This window comes from Saccopteryx bilineata, chromosome 2 (genome assembly GCF_036850765.1).
Source record: "Saccopteryx bilineata isolate mSacBil1 chromosome 2, mSacBil1_pri_phased_curated, whole genome shotgun sequence".
NCBI lineage: Eukaryota > Metazoa > Chordata > Mammalia > Chiroptera > Emballonuridae > Saccopteryx > Saccopteryx bilineata.
Window position 1 is genome coordinate 347,978,919 of NC_089491.1, and position 16,494 is coordinate 347,995,412.

General features: G+C 45.5%; 1 protein-coding gene across 1 annotated transcript in view; it reads right to left on the reverse strand.

Moving 5' to 3' along the window:
• Nucleotides 1-15,676, reverse strand: part of DCAF7 (DDB1 and CUL4 associated factor 7) — a 33,504-nt gene extending 17,828 nt beyond the window's left edge. Inside the window, exon 1 of the mRNA XM_066262656.1 lies at nt 15,300-15,676. Coding sequence (XP_066118753.1) covers nt 15,300-15,437 — 138 coding nt within the window. The 5' untranslated portion in view covers nt 15,438-15,676. The remainder of the gene's footprint in view (nt 1-15,299) is intronic.
• Between the last annotated feature and the right edge of the window lie 818 nt (nt 15,677-16,494).

The following is a 16,494-nucleotide window of genomic DNA, read 5'->3' on the forward strand; positions in this document are numbered from 1 at the left end:
TGCACTATTAACATAACTGTACCAAAGTGGTAAGTTTGTTACAACTGATGAATCTACAAATACACATCATCATCATCCAAAGTCCAGAGACTACATTAGAGTTCAGTCTTTGTATTATACATTCTATAGGTTTGGGCTCAAGCCAGAGACCATGGGGTCATGTCTATAACCCCATGCTCAACCTGGTGACCTCACAGATTCGAACCTGGGTCCTCAGCTTCCTAAGCCAACACTCTATCTGCTGTGCCACTGCCTGGTCAGGCTAAATGTACTTTCCGATAGTAAGAGAAGTATCAAGTGTACAAATGTATAAAATCAAAGTAGAGGTACAGTAAAGTTATTAACTCCCCCATTGCATCCCCAATATATTACATTATTAATTTGGTGTTTGTTGTTTCCACACTCTTCTCTATGCTCAAACATATTTACACGTAGTGTAAGGTTTTACTTCAACTTTCAGAAAAATGCTATAAATCTTTTTTTAAAATTATTTATTTATTCATTTTTAGAGAGGAGAGAGAGGGAGAGACAGGAGAGACAGAGAGAGAGAGAAGGGGGGAGGAGCTGGAAGCATCAACTCCCATATGTGCCTTGACCAGGCAAGCCCAGGGTTTCCAATCGGCAACCTCAGCATTTCTAGGTCAACGCTTTATCCACTGCGCCACCACAGGTCAGGCTAAATCTTACTTTTTATTTATTTATTTATTTATTTATTTATTTATTTATTTATTTATTTATTCTTTTCATTTTTCTGAAGCTGGAAACAGGGAGAGACAGTCAGACAGACTCCCGCATGCGCCTGACCGGGATCCACCGGCACGCCCACCATGGGGCGACGCTCTGCCCACCAGGGGGCGATGCTCTGCCCATCCTGGGCGTCGCCATGTTGCGACCAGAGCCACTCTAGCGCCTGAGGCAGAGGCCACAGAGCCATCCCCAGCGCCCGGGCCATCTTTGCTCCAATGGAGCCTTGGCTGCGGGAGGGGAAGATAGAGACAGAGAGGAAAGCGCAGCGGAGGGGTGGAGAAGCAAATGGGCGCTTCTCCTGTGTGCCCTGGCGGGGAATCGAACCCGGGTCCTCCGCACGCTAGGCCGACGCTCTACCGCTGAGCCAACCGGCCAAGGCCTAAATCTTACTTTTTATTAAACAAAATAATGGGTATCCCTCAGGTCAATATGTAGGTCCAACTCACTTTTTATTTATTTTTTTATTTATTTATTTTTTTTATTTTTTTTTGTATTTTTCTGAAGCTGGAAACAGGGAGAGACAGTCAGACTCCCCCATGCGCCCGACCGGGATCCACCCGGCACGCCCACCAGGGGCGATGCTCTGCCCCTCCAGGGCGTCGCTCTGCCGCGACCAGAGCCTAGAACTCTAGCGCCTGGGGCAGAGGCCAAGGAGCCATCCCCAGCGCCCTGGCCATCCCTGCTCCAATGGAGCCTTGGCTGCGGGAGGGGAAGAGAGAGACAGAGAGGAAGGGGGGTGGGGGTGGAGAAGCAAATGGGCACTTCTCCTATGTGCCCTGGCCGGGAATCAAACCCAGGTCCCCCGCACGCCAGGCCGACGCTCTACTGCTGAGCCAACCGGCCAGGGCCCTCACTTTTTATTTTATTGATTTATTTTTTTTATTATTATATTCTAATGTTTATTTTATAGATTTTAGAAAGGAAGGGGGAGAGCAAGAGAGAGAAAGGAACATTTCTGTATGCGCCCTGACCAGGGGTCAAACCCAGCAACCTCTGTGCTTCGGGATAATGCTTTAACCAACCAAGCTAACCACTGATTGATTTTTAGAGTGAGAAAGAGAAACATGATATCTTGTTCCACTTATTTTTGCATTCATTAGTTGATTCTTGTATGTGCCCTGACCGGGGATCGAATCTGCAACCTTGGTGTAACAGGATGATGATGCCCTAACCAACTAAGTTACCTGGCCAGGGCCCAACTCATCCTTTTAATTGGTACACAATATTTTAAGTCTTAGACATATATACGTGCTTATGCCCTGTCTTTTTTTTGCAGGGAGGGGGACAGAGACAGAGGGAGAGTCAGAGATAGGGAAAGACAGACAGGAAGGGAGAGAGATGAGAAGCATCAATTCTTTGTTGCAGCACCTTAGTTGTTCATTGATTGCTTTCTCATATGTGCCTTGATGTGATGGGGAAGGGTGGGGGTGGGGGCTATAGCAGAGCGAGTGATCAAGCCAGCAACCTTGGGCTTCAAGCTGGTGACCTTTGGGCCTCAAGCCAGAGACCATGGGGTCATGTCTATGATCCCATGTTCAAGCCAACAATCCTGCACTCAAGCTGGATGAGCCCACACTCAAGCCAGTGACCTCGGGGTTTCAAACCTGGGTCCTCTGGGTCCCAGTCTGACACTCTATCCACTGTGTCACTGTCTAGTCAGGCATGCCCTACTATCTTTATTTCTGGAGGCCAAAGTTCCAAGAGTATTAGAAGGTATATGCATTTTAAATTTTAATAGATACTGATGTATTTTTTTAACTTTTCCATTAATTGAGGGAGGGGAGAAAAAGAGAGGGAGGGAGGGAGAAAGAGAGAGAGGAGAAAGGAGAGAAAGAGAGAAGCCTCAATTTGTTCCACCTAATTGTATACTCATTGACTGCTTCTTGTACGAGCCCTGACTAGGGATAGAATCCATGATCTCAGTGCGCCAGGACACTTGATCCACTTGAGCCACCTGGTCAGGGCTTGATATACTTTCTAAAGAGGCTGTAGCAACTCATACTCCTACCAGCTATATAGAAAGGTGCTCATTTCCCTATACTGTCAACATCATAAGGTAAATTCTCATTTTAACTACCTGTGCAGGTGAGCATCTTATTTATTGATCACTTGCACTTCCTTTCCTAAGAACTGGCTATTTATATTTTGTCTATTTCTCTATCACATTAAGTAAATTAGCTTCTACTGTCTGCCATGTTTTGAAAATATTTCCCTCTGGCCTATCATTTGTCTTTTGACTTTGCCCACAACATATCTTTTCATATAAAAATGTTTTATTGCCTGACCAGGCAGTGGCGCAGTGGATAGAGAGTCAGACTGGGATGCAGAGGACCCAGGTTCAAGACCCCGAGGTCGCCAGCTTGAGCATGGGCTCATCTGGTTTGAGCAAGGGGTCATTCGGTCTGCTGTAGCCCCCCCACTCAAGGCACATATGAAAAATGAATTAATGAACAACTAAGAAACCGCAACGAAGAATTGATGTTTCTCATCTCTCCCTTCCTGTCTGTCTGTCCCTATTTGTTCCTCTCTATGACTCTGCCACAAAAATAAAAGTGCCATTTAAAAAAAATGTTTTATTTATGTACTATAATCTGTCAATATTTTCCATGTTGACTCTGGATTTAATGAGTAGCTTATATACTGCCTTCTCCTCTGCTCACCCCCACTGCCCCAGTACAATTTGTTAGTCCATTTTCTCCTACTGTTTGTGGGACTTTATTTACATTTAAATAGTTGACCTAGAATTTGATTTTCATATATGACATGAATCAGAGGGTTTTAAATTTTCCTGCCAGATGGACAATTATGTCACATAATCTGTATTTTTTCCTCAGTGAATTAAGGTTCTATCTTATCACATATTATACTTCCATACATAATTAAGTCTGCTTTGGAACATTCTATGTGGTTCCATCCATCTTTCTGGCTATAACTATACCAATTCTATACTTATTCTAATTTGATAGGGCAAGTATTACCCACTGTTTTTCAACATCTTTTTTCCCATAAATTTTTCCTTGGAACATCAGTATATACTTAAAACTCTGGAGACAAATCAGTATTGTAGTTCTGGCCCTGCTTTTATCTACTGTATCACGTTGGGCAAATTACTTAGCATATCTGGGCTTTAGTTTCCTCATATTCCCCTAAGTATTGATATGTAGAATTTTTTTCCAATCTGTTGATTTCTCCTATTAAAATTTGTTTCTCTGGGCCCTGGCCGGTTGGCTCAGCAGTAGAGCGTCGGCCTAGCGTGCGGAGGACCCGGGTTCGATTCCCGGCCAGGGCACACAGGAGAAGCGCCCATTTGCTTCTCCACCCCTCCGCCGCGCTTTCCTCTCTGTCTCTCTCTTCCCCTCCCGCAGCCAAGGCTCCATTGGAGCAAAGATGGCCCGGGCGCTGGGGATGGCTCTGTGGCCTCTACCTCAGGCGCTGGAGTGGCTCTGGTCGCGACATGGCGACGCCCAGGATGGGCAGAGCATCGCCCCCTGGTGGGCAGAGCGTCGCCCCTGGTGGGCGTGCCGGGTGGATCCCGGTCGGGCGCATGCGGGAGTCTGTCTGACTGTCTCTCCCGGTTTCCAGCTTCAGAAAAATGAAAAAAAAAAAAAAAAAAAAAAAAAAAATTTGTTTCTCTGGCCCTGGCTGGTTGGCTCAGCGGTAGAGCGTCGGCCTGGCGTGCGGGGGACCCGGGTTTGATTCCCGGCCAGGGCACATAGGAGAAGCGCCCATTTGCTTCTCGACCCCCACCCCTTCCTCTCTGTCTCTCTCTTCCCCTCCCGCAGCCAAGGCTCCATTGGAGCAAAGATGGCCCGGGCGCTGGGGATGGCTCCTTGGCCTCTGCCCCAGGCGCTAGAGTGGCTCTGGTCGCGGCAGAGCGACCCCCTGGAGGGGCAGAGCATCGCCCCCTGGTGGGCAGAGTGTAGCCCCTGGTGGGTGTGCCGGGTGGATCCCGGTCGGGCGCATGCGGGAGTCTGTCTGACTGTCTCTCCCCATTTCCAGCTTCAGAAAAATAAAAAAAAATTTGTTTTTCTTGCATTAGTTGGATAGCTCGGTTGGTTAGAGCATCGTCCTGAAGCACAGAGGCTGCCGGTTCAATCCCAGTCAGGGCACCAACAGGAACAGATCTATGTTCCGTCTTGCTCTCTCTCCCTTCCTCTATCAAATCAATAAAATTTAAAAAATTTTAATGTACCTATATATAAAAATTTGTTTTTCTTAATAGATGGTCAATTTTTGTAAACTGAGTTATCTTTTATTATTTTTTTTTTGCCTTTTTTTTTTTTTGTATTTTTCTGAAGTTGGAAACAGGGAGGCAGTCAGACAGACTCCCGCATGCGTCCGACCGGGATCCACCGGGCATGCCTACCAGGGGCGATGCTCTGTTGCAACCAGGGCCATTCTAGCACCTGAGGCAGAGGCCATGGAGCCATCCTCAGCGCCCAGGGCCAGCTTTGCTCCAATGGAACCTTGGCTGCAGGAGGGGAAGAGAGAGACAGAGAGGAAGGAGAGGGGGAGGGGTAGAGAAGCAGATGGGCACTTCTTCTGTGTGCCCTGGCCGGGAATCAAACCCGGGACTCCTACACCCCAGGCCGACGCTCTACCACTGAGCAAACCAGCCAGGGCCTTGAGTTATCTTTTAAAAAGTGCATTTTTTGACCCTGGTCGGGTGGTTCAGTGGATAAAGTGTTATCTTGGCATACCGAGGTCATGCGTTCAATCCCCAATCAGGACACAAACAAGAAGCAATCAATGAGTACACAACTAAACAGAACAACAAGTTGATGCTTCTCCAACTCTCTCTCTCCCTTCATGCCCCCCTCCCTTCTTCTCTCTCTCCAATTAATGGGGGGAAATTTTAAGGTGCATTTCCCCCCCTATAAACCTTACATATTCATAAGTGTATTTTCAGGTGTTTATAGTAATACAATGTATATGAACTGCGGACATGTAGACATTGGCCCATTAGTTTCTGTTTGCCTGCATGTCTAAAACATTCATTTTTAAAAAAATTGTATTTATTCATTTTAGAGAGAAGAGAGGAGAGTAGAGGACAGAGGGAGAAGAGACAGGGAGAGAGGGAGGAAGGGAGAGAGGGAAAGAGGGAGAGAGGGAGAGAAGAGAGGGAGAGAGGGAGAGGGAGGGAGAGAGAGGGAGAGGGAGAGGGAGAGGGACAGGGAGAGGGAGAGGGAGAGGGAGAGGGAGAGGGAGAGGGAGAGGGAGGGAGAGAGAGGGAGAGGGAGAGGGAGAAAGAGAGAAGAGAGAGAAGGGGGAGGAGCAGGAAGCATTAACTCCCATATGTGCCTTGACTGGGCAAGTCCAGGGCTTTGAACCAGCGATCTCAGTGCAAAACATTCTTTATTCATCCTTAAAATGTAGAAACTAGCCTTGGCCAGTTGGTTCAGTGGTAGAGCTGTCAGCCCCGTGTGTGAATGTCCTGGATTCAATTCCCAGTCAGGGCACACAGGAGAAGCGACCATTTGATTCTCCACTCCTTCCCCCACAGCTATGGCTCGACTGATTCAAGCACATTGGCCCCAGGCACTGAGAATGGCTCCATGGAGCCTCCACTTTAGGCACTAAAAATAACAGCTCAGTTGTGTGCCTGGCCACAGATGGGCAGAGCATCAGCCCTAGAACTGTTGCTGGGTGGATCCTGATTGGGGTGTGTTGGGGCGCATGTGGGAATCTATCTTCCTTCCTCTTACTTGAAAAAAAAGAAGAAAATGTAGAAACTTTCCTAGAAAATGTTTTAGTGTCAATTGTTCTGTGTCAATTTTTATTAAGATATAGTTTGAATTCATTACTTCAAACCTTTATTTCTCTAAAGTCTCTAACTGCATATTTGAGTTTTTGTGTTTCATTTCTTTGGTCTTCTTCAGGAACACCAATTATACCTAAGTTATATCTTCTTTGTTTTCTGCCTCTAATATGTTCTTTTTAATTACTGATTTCCATTTCATTTTTCTTCATCTGTCTTCCCTATCCTTCACTGTGTTTTTAGTGGTTGGTATTCATTTTTATTCTTTTTTTTTGTATTTTTCTGAAATTGGAAACGTGGAGGCAGTCAGACAGACTCGGCATGCGCCTGACCGGGATCCACCCGGCACGCCCACCAGAGGGGGATGCTCTGCCCATCTGGGGCGTCGCTCTGTTGCAACCAGAGCCATTCTAGCGCCTGACGCAGAGGCCATGGAGCCATCCTTAGTGCCTGGGCCAACTTTGCTCCAATGGAGCCTTGGCTGTGGGAGGGGAAGAGAGAGACAGAGAGGAAGGAGAGGGGAGAAGCAGATGGGCACTTCTCCTGTGTGTCCAGGTTGGGAATCGAACTGGGACTCCTGCAAGCCAGGCCAACGCTCTACCACTGAGCCAACCGGCCAGGGTCCATTTTTATTCTTTTAATGCTGTGATCATTTCTGTTTTCTCTTCCATTATTTTCCTGGGCTCTTCCTGCTGATGTTTCATTTTCTCCTGTAACCACGTTTTATTTTATCTGATCTCTGTACCTCTGCTTGGAGTTCTTTATTTTCTTAAGTTTTTTTACTTCATGGTGGCAGGACAGGCCACTAATTTTCAACTGAGGTAAAAATCATTTTCTGCTTGACATGTGGTGGTGCAGTGGATAAAGCCTTAACCTGGAATGATGAAATTGCCAGTTCAAAACCCCAAGGCTTGCCCAGTCAAGGCACATATAAGAAGCAACTATGAGTTGATACTTTCCACTCCTCCCCACTCCACCTCCATCGCCTTTCTCTCTCTCTCCTCTCCCTAAAATCAATAAATAAAATCTTAAAAAAAAAATTTTCCCCCACTGTGGGTACTTAACCTGCCACTAATTTACTACCCCCCTTCACATTGTATCTTTCTATAGCTACTGTGCTGGCTCCTTTTGAGTAAGGGAAGTTCTTCCTAGATGATGTGAAGAAGGATCCTATAGGAAAGAGGTTATGGCCATGTTCCAAGTTACAGTATAGCAGAAACATGTGAAGTTTTTGCATCTCCCAGCCAACAGAAATGAGAAGCTACCAAGCTACTCACAATTTAATTTTTTTTTTAATTTTTTTAAAATTTATTCATTTTAGAGAGGAGAGGGAAAGACAGAGAGAGAGAGAGAGAGAGGGGAGAGACAGAGAGAGAGAAAGGGGGAAGAGCTGGAAGCATCAACTCCCATATGTGCCTTGACCAGGCAAGCCCAGGGTTTCGAACCAGCGGCCTCAGCATTTCCAGGTTGACGCTTTATCCACTGCGCCACCACAGGTCAGGCACAATTTAATTTCTTGTTCAACCTGCCTCATCTAATGATTCTAGAGAAGATAGCACATCTATGTGTCCCCTTGTACAGCTTAGCTCCCCTCTCCCCCAAAGTGTCAAATGGGGTCCAAAGAAGCTCCTACTGCCAGCCTTTGCAACCTTTTTCCACTGTCTCAAACAAAGGATTGTTGATTTTGCCCATCAAAATCCTATTCTGGAATACTATGCTCTTCTGAGTTTAAAACTTTTAAAACTGCAGTTATAAATATTCTTTCTCAGCATCTTCCTATACACATTTGATCTTTTCTTTTCCTTGAGAGAGACAGACAGACACAGGAGGGGAGAGATATGAGAAGCAACAACTCAGTTGTGTCACTTTAGTTGTTCATTGACTACTTCTCATACATGCCTTGAACAGGGGCTCCAGCTGAGCCAGTGACCCCTTGCTCAAGCCACTGACCTTGGGGTTCAAGCCAGCAACCATGGGATCAGTTAATGATCCCACACTCAAGCTGGTGACCCCTCGCTGAAGCCAGTGACCTTGGGGTTTCAAACCTGGGACCTCAGCGTCCCAGGTTGATGCTCTATCCACTGTGCCACCACCAGTCTGGTCCCATTTGATCTTCATTATATTGCCATTCTTCATCACTCCTGGCCAGAACATCAGGAAAAATTATCTGACTTTAATCATCTTACTATCAACATTTAGGGTACACCTCTGCCCTTTTCTCCCCAGTCTCCCCTATCCTCCTGCTAAATTTCTTTTATTTCCCACCTCCACTCTCTTTCTGTAACTGGTGCCTCATAATACTTTCCCCCAACATGTGAAACAAATGCTCCTAAAAGGAAAGGCTATGAAGCAAGATCATTTTTATTTAAACTGTGGATTTTACTATGCCAGATGTCTGCTAAAGGAGCAGATATGCAATATAAAATATTTACCCCTTGAAGGCATGACCACATCTTCTCTTTCACTTTTATTACTTTCATGAATAGCAACATAAATTATTGTTTACATTAGTCATACCTTACATATATATTTTTAAAATTTGTTTATTGGATGCTTCCTGCTCCTCCCCCCTTCTCTCTGTCTCTCTCTCCTCTCTCTCCCTCTCTGTCTCTCTCTCCCTCTCTCCTCTCTAAAAATGAATAAATAAATAATAAATAATTAAAATACTTAAAAAAATTTATTTATTGACTTTAGAGAGAGAGAGAGAGGAAGGAGAGAGAGACAAGAACAGCAACCTGTTCCTGTATGTGCCCTGACTGGGGATCAAACCTGCTCTAATCAACCAACCTATCCTGCCATGGCTCTCATACTTTATATTTTTTAACAATTAATATTATATTTTTTAAAAATTAATAGATGTCATAGCTATCTTATTAATATAAGCTTCCTGAGGGAGTAAAATAGTGTATTTATTACACAAAGTGTTAGCACCAGAACATGAAGGTTAATGCATATGTATATGTGAGTTTTTTAAAAAGCCTCCAAGTTATCCAAATCAATATACCACTCCAATGGAACATTGTCCCAAAGTTGTTAATATGACCAAAATCAGCTAAAGCAAAATTCTGAGAATAAAGCAGCTTTTCTTGGCCTTTTCCATTTGTCCTCCCTTCCAGCTTATTTCTGACTACTGCTGATCAATGTCCGCAGAGAGATCCTGCCATATCAAACTCCGAGATGCATTCTGACATAGCACCCCTTCAGCTCCTGGCACAGAGGTTGACCAATTAGCCAACCAGTTAGGCATCATAGCCTCAGGCAGGCCAAACTACCTACAGAACACAGATTCATTCCTTGTTCAAGTCACAGCATCTCCAGTAAGTTTGTGTGAGCCAGATAAGGGCAAAAAGCAATAAAGCTGCAGCACTTTTGTTTGTTTTTTAAAGCTGGAAACGGGGAGGCAGTCAGACAGATTCCCGCATGCGCCCGACCGGGATCTACCCGGCATGCCCACCAGGGGGCGATTCTCTGCCCATCTGGGGTGTTGCTCTGTTGCGACCAGAGCCACTCTAGCGCCTGAGGCAGAGGTCATGGGGCCATCTTTTGCTCCAATGGAGCCTCAGCTGCGGGAGTGGAAGAGAGAGACAGAGAGGAAGGAGAGGGGGAGGGGTGGAGAAGCAAATGGGCCCCTCTCCTGTGTGCCCTGGCTGGGAATTGAACCCGGGACTCCTGCACGCCAGGCCGACGCTCTACCACTGAGCCAACCAGCCAGGGCTAAAGCCACAGCACTTTTATCTATATAGTTGCTCCTATGAAGAAATTAGTCCTCACATTGTCTAGAAAAAAGAAAGGAGGAAGTTAAAACCAGAAATTTTTTTTTTTTTTTGTATTTTTCTGAAGCTGGAAATGGGGAGAGACAGTCAGACAGATTCCCGCATGCGCCCAACCAGGATCCACCCGGCACGCCCACCAGGGGCAACGCTCTGCCCACCAGGGGGCGATGCTCTGCCCCTCCGGGGCGTCGCTCTGCCGCGACTAGAGCCACCCCAGCGCCCGGGCCATCCTTGCTCCAATGGAGCCTCGGCTGCGGGAGGGGAAGAGAGAGACAGAGAGGAAGGAGGGGTTGGGGGTGGAGAAGCAAATGGCCGCCTCTCCTATGTGCCCTGGCCGGGAATTGAACCCGGGTCCCCCGCACGCCAGGCCGACGCTCTATCGCTGAGCCAACCGGCCAGGGCAAAACCAGAAACAATTTATGTTTTAAATTCCCCTGCTGACAGTCTTGCCATGAACTGATGGAACACTGAAAAATTTCCAAGTCTAAAAATAGCTATCAAAAAGTTATGTGGCCTGACCTGTGGTGGCGCAGTGGATAAAGCGTCGACCTGGAAATCCTGAGGTCACCGGTTGGAAACCCTGGGCTTGCCTGGTCAAGGCACATATGGGAGTTGATGCTTCCAGCTTCCCCCCCTGTTCTCTCTCTGTCTCTCCTCTCTCTTTCTCTCTGTCTTTCCCTCTCCTCTCTAAAATGAATAAACAAAAAATAAATAAAAATTAAAAAAAAAAGTTATGTGTACTAAAGCACATATTCTTTATTGCTGCCAATCTCATATCTGCTACTGAAGGCTACAGAAAGTTACCAACCACCATCACTGTGCCTAAAGCATATATGTATGTGTTCAAAACCTATTTGTCAAATTAAAGAGCAAATAAATGAAGACCCTGAAGGGCTACCACAAATATTGAAAAATGAAAAATAATATACCAAAGTCAAGATAATTATATACCAAATATATAAAGCAATTCTGCCTTTAAAAATCTCAGAGGAGGCCCTGGCCGGTTTGCTCAGTAGTAGAGCATCGGCCTGGCGTGCAGGAGTCTCAGGTTCAATTCCCAGCCAGGGCACACAGAAGAAGTGCCCATCTGCTTCTCCACCCCTCCCCCTCTCCTTCCTCTCTGTCTCTCTCTTCCCCTCCCGCAGCCGAGGCTCCAATGGAGCAAAGTTGGTCTGGGCACTGAGGATGGCTCTGTGGCCTCTGCCTCAGGTGCTAGAATGGCTCTGGTTGCAACAGAGCCTCGCCCCCTGGTGGGCGTGCCGGGTGGATCCTGGTCGGGTGCATGCGGGAGTCTGTCTGACTGCCTCCCTGTTTCCAACTTCAGAAAAAATACACACACACAAAAAAAATCTCAGAGGAATCATAAGCTGACAAGGCAAGCATTCATCTCATGTGTACTTAAAGTACAAAGTGATATTACCCAGATTCACTACCAGTATTTTTCAAAAAGTATCGTATACCTACAGTCTCTATCCTCACAACCACAAAAATGTTTCCTAATATTAAAGCACAAGTGATCAGCTAGTTAAAATTATGGCAAAATAAATCCCAATCACCCTGCCAATTCTATTCAAATCCAACCTTGAAACATCCAACTAAATGGAATAGAAGCCCAGGAACTGCTGCCTATTTTCCCCATAAAAGAGGGGAAATAGCACCAGTCCACAGACTACAGATATTGTCAAAATTCAGGAGAAATACCAAAGTTCTTATATCAGAGTTACTATATCTAAGCCTGGTAGAACAAGAGAAAACGGGCTTAAATTAATACGTTACAGTACTTGTATTGTAGTCTGACTACAAGAAGCTTATAGACCACAAAATGGGTCTGGTTGAAAGGAATTATGGAAATTTCCCAAATTTATTCAGATATAGGAACAGCTGAAAGTCCAGTTGTTCTTGAAATGCTAACAAATTTAATTCTATCAAATGAGGAATAATTTCAGTATAGGAAAACATAATTACATTAATACAAACATTAACACTTATAACTATACCTGACCAGGCGGTGGCGCAGTGGACAGAGTGTGGGACTGGGATGCGGAGGACCTAGTTTCGAGACCCTGAGGTCACCAGCTTGAGAGCGGGCTCATCGGTTTGAGCAAAGCTCACCAGCTTGGACCTAAGGTCGCTGGCTTGAGCAAGAGGTTACTCAGTCTGCTGTAGCCCCCCCCGCCATCAAGGCACATATGAGAAAGCAATCAACGAACAACTAAGGTGTTGCAACGAAAAACTAATGATTGATCCTTCTCATCTCTCTCCGTTCCAGTCTGTCTGTCCCTATCTATCCCTCTCTCTGACTCTCTCTCTGTTTCTATAAAACAACAAAAAACAAACAAAGAAACAAAGACTTATAACCATGTTTTCTGCCCTGGTAGGATAGCTTGGCTGGTTAGAGCACCATCCCAATATGCAAAGGTTGTGGGTTCAATCCTTGATCCAGGCACATACAAGAACAGATCGATATTTCTCCCATTCTTTCTCTTTACAATCAATAAATAAATTTTAAAAAGTTATAAACATGTTTTCTTATAATCTACACAGTTAAAAAGACCATTTCTGGGTTTTTCATCAATGTTAATTTGCTATGTCCATTTATTTTGTCTTTCTGGCAATTACAGTCAAGGGCAAGCAGGAAACAAAAGTCTGAAATTTTTTTAATTCCTGCAAATTATGAAATCTAACACCTCCATGTCAAAGTTTCTCTAAAACAGAGCTTGGGAATTAATGCTCTAAAGTGGGATTTACCGCCCACCAGTCCCTTGGCACAGACCTTCTACAGCAGAATTTAACCTGGGGTCCATAAACTTGAATCCGAAAATTACATTCATATTTTCATTGATCTCTAGCTGAAATTTAGCATTTCCTTCTAAATGGAGGTTGTACAGCGACGTGAATCTGTGACTTTGTCACAAATATAAACCATTGATTCTTTTCATATCACATTTCAGTGGTTAAAGATCTTCAACCTCTATTTACTTCATCACTACTTCAAAAGTACAGTAATAATCACACTGAATGTAATTTAATAAATTAAAGTACATATTACTATATCACTACTTTTTAAAAAATGTCTTGATACCTATAGTCCAATATGACTGGTTTCCTTCATAATCCTATGCATTTATACATTTGAAAACATAATTGTGAAAAAAAGTCTATTGATTTCAGATTGTCAAAGGTGTCCATGGTGTACATATACATACACAAGTTAAAAGCCCCGACCTAGACAGGTGGGGGCACAAAAATAGTTTTAAGACACTGATCAGCTACATCACATGAGTGAGTTAAGATATAGATAACTGCTTATTCTATTACTAATGGGATTAATAATTTGCATTACACTACTAAGGCCTGTGTGTCTAGCACAAAGGAGCTCTCATATAGTTGCTAAATGAAAAGACAAACTTTGGGGTAAAGTTCCTGCAGTTGAGGTTTGACACCAATTACTCCGCTAACTCCACCAGCAGTCTGTGGCTCAGTTCTTCTCTCTCTTAAAAATGTAACTACTACTGCTTACTCAGGTTAACCCTGGAAGAACTTACAAGGAAAAAAACATTCTGTGTTTAAAAGACATATTTTAGAAGACATAATTTACTTTTATTTTTTTTAACATGTATCCTTAAAAAGTAGTTCTACTGCTCTTAATTTTACTAACATGGTTTCAACATCAGGACCATGAATTCCATTCCCAGCTCTGCTGTACACTATGACCATAAGGAAGAAAGAGGAATCACACAAAAGAAAACAAAGCTATGTCTTGCTCAGGACTTTCTGGGTAATAGTGGACTTCAAGATCAGTTTGTATGCCCTGGTATTTGTTTGTAAATTGTGAATGTGCCATGGCTGGGTAATGAGAATCCATGATTTTTATCAGTTTCTCAAAGGGGAAAGACCTTAAAATCTAACTCTAGAGAAACAGCTGTGCTCCTTAGAACTGTAAACAAACTTACAATGCTCAAATGTTTCTTACAGGACCTTCACCTTTTCTACAACACACTGTGGGTCAGAAATAGTAAGAATAACATGTGCAATTCCCCACAGCTAGTCAATGGGCCAGACAGGACCCAATCCTAGACTGCCTGGCTTTTCCCCCCTGCACCACACCTGTGGAGCAGTAGGAGTGCTTTAAACACACTAGCCAAGGCTTTCAATTGCTCTGATCCTTAACAATCACAACATGTACTCTAATACAATAAAAGGAAAAGATTAAGAGGTAAAAGAAAGAAAATTCTTCCCACTGACTTACTCAACTTTCAAAAATAAACTTATGCTGCATTGCCAGCTTAAAAACTTCCCCCTACGACCTGTGCTTCAATGAAGGCCTCGAATTGATGAATACTTACCACTCAGGGTTGCACATCTGTATGAGCAATAAAGAAGCCAAGGACACATGTGGCAAGTGTCATCCCTCTCTATTCAGAAAATAGGAACAAGGCTAGAGGCCAAGATTTACAAAAAGAGATCGCTTTTGAAAGGACAGATATGAGGCAGCAATGGCAATCCTGGCAGAGGGATGGGGTAACCATGAATAGTACCTGGGGCTGGGAGTAGGGGGACAGGAAATCTGCAAAATAAACAGCCCTAACAGAAATCCAGCATGGTCAGAAGTGAAGGACCACCAACTGCAGTGCGAGCACTATCCTTCATTCATCACTCCCTCTTTCCTCCTCCGCCCCCCAACTGAAGCAATGCGGCAGGAGGGGGAGAGGGGCGTGATAAATGACGTAGCATTGGGGTGTAAATTGCAGTTTGAGACCTGTTTCCAACACGAAACAGCTGACTGGCAAGTCACAAAACTGTGCCTCAGTTTCCCCATCAGTTAAATGAGGTTAAGGGGTAACGACACTACCGACTACACGGGGATGCTGCCAGGAGTAAACGAAACAAGGCCGAAACACTGCTCAGCAGCAGACTCAGAGGAACCGCTCAGTGACGCTAAGTAAGGCAAGTCCGCAGGAGGGTCCCGGGGTCTGGGCCCGCTCCCCGTCTGCTGGGTTCCGAGCCCCTGTCCGGCCCACCTTGTTGTTGTACTCCTCCACGAAGCTGCCCAGAGCCAGGCGAAAGCGCTTGTCAGGCCGCACGCTCCAGTTCATGGCGTAGACGGTCCAAGGCGCTTCATACTTGTATATCTCCTTCCGTTTGCCGTGCAGGGACATGGTGGCTGCGGCGGGGCCGCACTGAAGGCCGGGTTGGCAGCGGGCGGCGACAGGCGGGGTACGAGTCGGGCGGAGAGCCGGACTTGGGACCCAGGGGTCCGAAGGGAGGCGGGGCCGGGGCGGGCACGGACAGCCTAGCCCGGAAGCGGGGCCTCGGCAACACACAACGACGGCCCGGCCCGACCCCCTGTTTCAAACCTGCTAGAGATCGGACGACAACCACCTTCCGTTTGAGACGCTTCCCCGCCCCCTCGGAAAGGAAGACACGCGTTACCCACAGTGGTGCCGTCATTGGCTGCCTAACACATCATTTAAGACAGTTTCTTCTTCTCATTGGCTATTTTACCTGTAGCTTTTGGAATCTTCTCGCTATTGGTGAAAACGTTTGTCATTTCAATTACCTTTCCCGCCCAACTCCAGGAGGGGGCAGGCTCTTTCTCGGGCCCAAAGGTCATTGGTTGACAAAGATGTCAGTCAGAGGAATAACAGTGTCCCGAGCGTAAATGGGGGCGTGAGTAGCAGAGGATATAGTGCGGAGCAGCAGGCCTCCAAGTTCTAGGCCAAGTAAATGAGAGCAAACCTCTTGTGTAACCTCCTTTGAGTTCCACTTAGCAGCTGCTGTTCTAGCGGCTTTTCCACGCCCGAGTAAAAATGGAAATATTGCCTTCCGCAAGATCCTGCTGAATTTCGCGGTACTGATCCCCTCGGTGGGCAGTCTGTCCAGCGAACCAAACGGGAGCCACCTTCTCCCCTCACTAATGCTAATGACCCTTTTACGCCGGGAGAGTTGTTCTACGGTACCCCAAGGGCCGGCTCGCGGGCACACCGTTTGCAGACCGACCCGCAGATATACTCAACGCCTGGTCAGCTTCAGTCGGGCCTTCCTGTCCATCTAGAAATCCTAGTAATTTTAGGGTTGGTTTTCATAGGGAAGCTCTATCTGACTGACCAGCTTGGCTCTTAAATTTTTTTAGATCCCATTCCATCCTTTTGCTACCTCCGATCCCAAAGCAAAAGCTAAGCAAGCCCCAAATTTATGTGTCCTGAGTTTGAAATG